The sequence below is a fragment of the Labeo rohita genome, unplaced genomic scaffold (genome assembly GCF_022985175.1).
Source record: "Labeo rohita strain BAU-BD-2019 unplaced genomic scaffold, IGBB_LRoh.1.0 scaffold_348, whole genome shotgun sequence".
Taxonomy (NCBI): domain Eukaryota; kingdom Metazoa; phylum Chordata; class Actinopteri; order Cypriniformes; family Cyprinidae; genus Labeo; species Labeo rohita.
Genome location: NW_026129266.1, coordinates 12679 through 19352, shown reverse-complemented (window position 1 = coordinate 19352; position 6674 = coordinate 12679). Strand labels below are relative to the sequence as shown.

Below are 6674 nucleotides of genomic sequence, written 5' to 3'. Positions count from 1 at the left end.
TGTCATTTTAAGTATATTTCTGATAAGTATATAAAGCACTTTTCTGAGAAGTACATAAAAAGTAGACTGAAAGTATACTTTCCTATTTTGAGTTTAAAAGAAGTATACTAATAGCACACTTGAATAAACATCTTTTTCGTAAGGGTGTCTGTGATTTTGGCAGATATTGACCCAATTTTGACCTAAAGATCTTTTCTCTTTTGGCTTCCCCCCCTTCTTCCAGACGGCCTCGGCCAAGGCCGTTGCTGAAGACAAACAAAGCGGTTGCTGGAGACAAACGACAACTTCCACCGAGACGCCCTGAATTCCTCCTCCCCGTTCCAAGAACACCTGTTGCGGACTGGGTTTTTCAGACTCCACAGGCTTACACATACACACACACGCGCCCACACACATACACACAAAGGTTTTCCTCTCCTTTTTTCCTAATGTATCTTATCTTCTTATTTTGATAATAAATGCTTTAGTTCATCAAGAATTATACATTAACACATGATTATCTGTGCATTAATTAAGCATGAATTAAGCATGATTTTAGTACACATATTGTAAAGTGTTACCAAGATTTGCCTGTCATTTTCTGTCAAATTCTACAATTCTCCTGTTAACTGTAAAGACTTTTTTTGAATAACTAATAAAAGACATTTTGCCTTTTATCGTTATTATTATTATTATTAAAGGACACATCAGAAATGACAAGAAGTGACATGGGGGTGGGATCAGGAAAGGCCCAGAGTTGGGATTCAAACCCAGGGCAGTGCTGCCCACAAAGCTATCGGCATCAACATCTTTGAAGGATATATAAGAGAATATAACAATATATATGCTATATAATGCATTGTGACAAATTGCCATTCATTTTCTGTACAAATCTTCACTGAAATCTCATGAAACTTGATACAGACAGAGTCTTGGGCATTCTGAAGAAGTATGAATAGAAATGTTGCTGTGAGATTTGAAGGAATTTAAATAACGCATGCATAAATGTAAAAGAGTGGTCAGTGCAATGTCACAGACTTTGTATGAATAGAAAATTTCCTGTTAACTCTGAAGACTTTTTTTTGATAAATGATAAAAAAAAAACATTTTGCCTTTTATCGTTATTATTATTATGAAAGGACACATCAGAAATGACAAGAAGCAACAATATATATGTTATATAATGCATTGTGACAGACTGCCATTCTTTTTCTGTGCAAATTCTACACTAAAACATTGTGAACACAGATAGAGACATGATTGTTCAGAAAAAGAATTTATTGAAATGTTCATGGTAACTCTGAAGAAATTTTAATAATGCATGTAGGAAAAAAGGAGCAAATATTAAGTGTTAGAACGTATTTTAACAAACTGTATTTTGTCACAAAACTTCACAGTATAATGTATTCGAAAGTAATTTAAGTGTATCTTCTATAATGTACAATATAAATACGTTTTGTAAATAGTTTTTCCCTGTTGTCGGGCACATTTAATTTTTAACCGCTGAAATATAGATGTTCGTCAGCTTTTTGGCCACTTCGTGTCTCCGTACCGTAATTCCACTAATAGACGTGCAGCAAATCCAGATGGCGGCTCACTTGACCGCGGTGTCGGGAGGGTCCGGTAATAAAAAAATGCATTCTGATTATTTGCGGATGGGTCGCGGGTGGATGAGATAAATCAATAATGACGCAAATATTAACTACATTTTCTAAAATATGAACCTGTTTTAAATACTTTGTGTGTGTCTGTTCGCCTGTTCGAAAAGTTGTGACAGAAAAGGTGACATTCCAGATAAAGTTTGAAGGGAGTTACGCCTGTGTTAATGCTATTGAGTAGGGTAACATGCAGTGGTGTACAGTACCTGCGGATACCCATTTCTTTACCAGTCGGCTTTGCGTATACCCACTTCTAAACCCCTTCTGATGCGCATCATTCAGTAGTGTCCTGCATTAGCCAAAATCATGACAGGCCACCATTTCTAATTAAATCGTATGTGAATAAAGGCAAATATTCGCTCAATAAACCCAGTAAAGACGGTGAGAACTGTGGCGCCAGCTTCCTTTGTTTGATGATTGTGCCTGATGCGCCCGCACCAGATTTGCTGCCTGTTAATGTCAAGCTCATGTCTGAGCATGTCAAGGGAGGCACGCTGAGTATTAAAATAATAATTACTGATTACTAATTTGAATCAGTACATTATAACGAAAACAATACATTAAAAATGAAAACAATTAGATTTATACGATCAAAAATTTCTTAAACTGGGTGAACCCCTGTAAACTTTTGGCCAAGGATCCAGTAGGCATTCAAACACCCAAACGATTTCATCAGAGATTGCGAAGAGTCACGTCCAGATGTCAGTTAACGTTATTTTTAGCGTGGATTTGGTTTAAAAGCACGTGTGATTAAGCTTATATAAGTGTGCAGCGATGTGCAGATCAGCTGAATCAATCTGCTGTTAAAAATTAACCATCCATTCATAATATTATCATGCAAAACTAAGAATTAGAATAAATGTAAATAACGATCGGGTGCGAGTATCTAAATCAGAGAAAAATATAGATGCGGGTGGGTGACGGGCGGATAATTCATTTGAAGCTGCGGATTCGGGTGACGTTTGAGCTCATCCGCGCATCTCTAATCCATAACTTTCAAGGTAAGTAACGTAGCTAACGTTAGAGAGCAATCAGGCTAACAAATTATTAGTGTGTCCACTTAGACCTAGGGCTATAGGGTTATGTATGGATAGTAAAGATAACATGTACAACTTTATTAAAGCAATATAACAGTCGTGGTCGTGATGTTACAAACAATGAGACATTCACTGTCTGCCTTTGGTCCAAGTGAACATCTTGTGTGTAGCAGCTAGCAACCTTAGCCCATTTTCGTCTTACTTCTTCGTTAGCAGGGAAGGAGTGGAAAGATAAATAAGGCTGCTTTTGGGCATTACAAAACAGCCCGGTACGCTACAACAACTCTTGCTCGATGCTTGCGCTGTCTTTGTTGTTTACCTGGTTACCGGCATACCGGGGAGGAAATAGGTTTCCACAGCAATTGCGTATTTCCGGTGCAAAATACGGAAGTTGTGAGAAAGGTCTATCAAATATATTTAAAAGGAAGACCGCATCACTGTCGTTACCGGGTGTTTTTAGGGAATATTTGCATATACTCACATGTGATTAAATTAGCTATTCATGTGGTGGACAGTCACGATTTTGGCTAATGCAGGACACTACTCGATGCGCAACAGAGGGGATTTAGAAGTGGGTACACGGAAAGCCAAATGATAAAGAAGTGGACATAAGCCGTGGACCTGCGTATACTCTGCACTACACCACTGCTTATACACCACGAGAGTTAAAGTAAGGTGCACAGTGGAGCTAATGCTGCTACCTGAGGAAAAAAGAGCGCGAAAATGCACAACATAAAAATGACGGATCTATCCTTGGACTCGGCATGTCGCAGACATTGACTTGAAAAAATATGCCCTTAAAAGATCAATTTTAGTATGAAATCACATAATTCTGACGAAACATTACAAAGTCATACAGTATGCAGACAGTAACTGAACTTACCCCGTATTTCTAACCTATGCCTGTTTTCATGAAGCGTTAAAAAAAGGGACATGTGTGCTGTATATGAATAAAACTTAGCATGTGCACACACACAACTTTTATTTAACGATAAAGTGATTGTTGAGGCAAAAAAGTACCTCACTATAAGCTCCTACTTAACGTTCGTTAATCATTCACAGAATAAACGCTAACCCCGCACAGCGACATATCAAATAGTGCATTAAACAGTAAAATCATGTGCTTTAAACCACAACTTATTAAAAAATAAAGGTAAATAATCATATAATCATATTAACTCACCGTATAATCCTGCTTGCTGCGAATTTCGTGACCGCCTGACGAGGAGACGAGTGATGAATCCAGAAAGTTCGATGAAGTGGAAAAATAAACAAACCGGTTGGGTTAAAATAACCCAACCCGCGTGTTCAGTGGTGAAAGTCCATTTGACCCAGCATGATCAACCCAACTGTGTGTTTACAGTACCTCAAACAACCCAGAATTTTGACCCAGCACAATTAACCCAGCAATGTGTTTACAGAAATAACCCAGCACTTTTTAGAGTGTAGTGTTTCCTTGGACTCGGCCCTTTGGGACTCAGACTTGAGTCCGACTCGGCCCATTTTGGACTCAGACTCGTCTCGGACTCGACTTAGGTGGACTCGAACCCAACACTACTATTAAGTCATCACATCCATGGTGACCATCAATAAAAACAATCAAAAATATTGGTGCAAGCAGCAATGACGGGCCCAAGCACCCTGGTGGCATCAGGAAAATGGTGCACAGTGGGCACATGCATTTAACCCTCTGGCAGTTTAGTTGCTGAGTCACAGTAATGAAAGCATTGCTCTAAAATATGAAGAATGTGAAACAAACACACAGAGAAAGGGAAGGATATATAAAACTTTTAATGATAATTATTTTTTAATGACTTTAATTATCTATAAACATTTGTTAAATAATATATAAAACTTTATTGACAGTACAGTACATAAGGGATTTCACGGGGGACCCAAGACCGAGGACCCGGGACCCGACCCGGTACCCGTACGGGTTCGGGTCTATATTTTATATGGTCAGCCAGGTCCTGTTTAACATTGTGTGTAATACCTGAGTCGATCTGAGAACAACGCACCCACCAGTGATCAGTGTTAGTCGACACTTTGTGAGTATTTTGTAACTTGTATAATTAGGATGAGAAAAGTATGAGTGCGAAACAAGGTGGGGAAGAAAAAAAAATTACATTAATTTCTTCATTTGTCAGTTGAAATGTCTAATAGTTTTTAATTTAAGAAATTCATCAAACTAAGCATGTTTCCTCAGAATGACTTGTTGTTTGGACAATTTATTAACGGTTTCCTTTTTTGCCCTTACCGTAATAAATCACCATGGCAAAACAGTTCAAGATATCCAAAAAAATGTTTACAAAGTTAGATGTGAATTGCATGAGTATGCAATTAATAACAGCCTGAATTAAACAACAACAACAACAACAACAACAACAACCTTCAAACCAAAATAGCCGACTTCCTGTTGGTCATAGCTTATTATACACTGACCAAAATTATAAACACAACACTTTTGTGTTTGCCCCCATTTTTCATAAGCTGAACTCAAACATCTAAGACTTTTTCTATATACACAAAAGGCCTATTTCTCTCAAATATTTTTTACAAATCTGTCTAAATCACTTCTCCTTTGCCGAGATAACCCATCCACTTCACAGGTGTGCCAGAGCATCCCAGACATGCTCTGTGGGTGACATGTCCAGTGAGTATGCTGGCCATGCAAGAACTGGGATGCTTTCAGCTTCCAGGAATTGTGTACAGATCCTTGCAACATAGGGTTGTGCATTATCATGCTGCAACATGAGGTTATGGTCATGGATGAATGGCACAACAATGGGCCTCCGGATCTCATCACGTTATCTTTGTGCATTCAAAATGTCATCAATAAAATGCTCATACCATAACCTCACTGCCACCATGGGCCACTTGATCCACAACATTGACATAAGCAAACCACTCACCCACACGATGCCATACACGCTGTCTGCCATCTGCCCTGTACAGTAAAAACCGAGATTCATCCGTTAAGAGAAAACCTCTCCAGATGCCATGGAATGTGAGCATTTGCCCACTTGAGCCAGTTACGATGATGAACTGCAGTCAGGTCGAGACCCCGATGAGGACGACGAGCATGCAGATGAGCTTCCCTGAGATGGTTTCTGACAGTTTGTGCAGAAATTCTTTGGTTATACAAACCGATTGTTGCAGCAGCTGTCTGGATGGCTGGTCTCAGACAATCTCGGAGGTGAAGTTGCTTGATGTGTAGGTCCTGGGCTGGTGTGGTCACACTTGGTCTGCGGTTGTGTGGCCGGTTGGATGTACTGCCAAATTCTCTGAAACGCCTTTGGAGACGGCTTATGGTAGAGAAATGAACATTCAATTCATGGGCAACAGCTCTGGTGGACATTCCTGCAGTCATCATGCCAACTGCACGCTCCTTCAAAACTTGTGACATCTGTAGCATTGTGCTGTGTGATAAAACTGCACATTTTAGAGTGGCCTTTTATTGTGGCCAGCCTAAGGTACACCTGTGCAATAATCATGCTGTCTAATCAGCATCTTGATATGCCACACCTGTGAGGTGGATGGATGATCTCGGCAAAGGAGAAGTGCTCACTAACAGATTTGTGAACAATATTTGAGAGAAATAGGCCTTTTGTGTACATAGAAAAAGTCTTAAAACTTTGAGTTCAGCTCATGAAAAATTGGGGCAAAAACAAAAGTGTTGCATTTATAATCTTGTATTTAAGGTATTTAAGGTATAAAGAATACCTTCGCAATTTTACATCTGCTGTGTTTTGACATTACTGACATTATTCTAATGAAGTTTGAAGCAAATTGAGTAAATTTTGAGTAAAATTAAAGGCTGATTTCATAGCATTTTAAAAATGACACTCTATCTGATGTCAGTTGTTGGCACTATAACCTTAGGAGGAGTACTGCAAATTCCACACTGTGCGTTTTTTTTTTTTTTTTAAATAGCTGACTGTAAGCACAAAAGTTGTTTGGGCAGATGAGATCTACTTGTATATGAATTTTGGTGACTGTA

General features: G+C 38.9%; 1 protein-coding gene across 1 annotated transcript in view; it reads left to right on the top strand.

The window, feature by feature from the left end:
- The first annotated feature begins 2544 nt into the window (after positions 1 to 2544).
- The window catches only part of LOC127160428 (uncharacterized), a 15240-nt gene continuing 11110 nt past the window's right edge, over positions 2545 to 6674 (top strand). The window contains exon 1 of the mRNA XM_051103066.1: positions 2545 to 2638. Coding sequence (XP_050959023.1) covers positions 2545 to 2638 — 94 coding nt within the window. The remainder of the gene's footprint in view (positions 2639 to 6674) is intronic.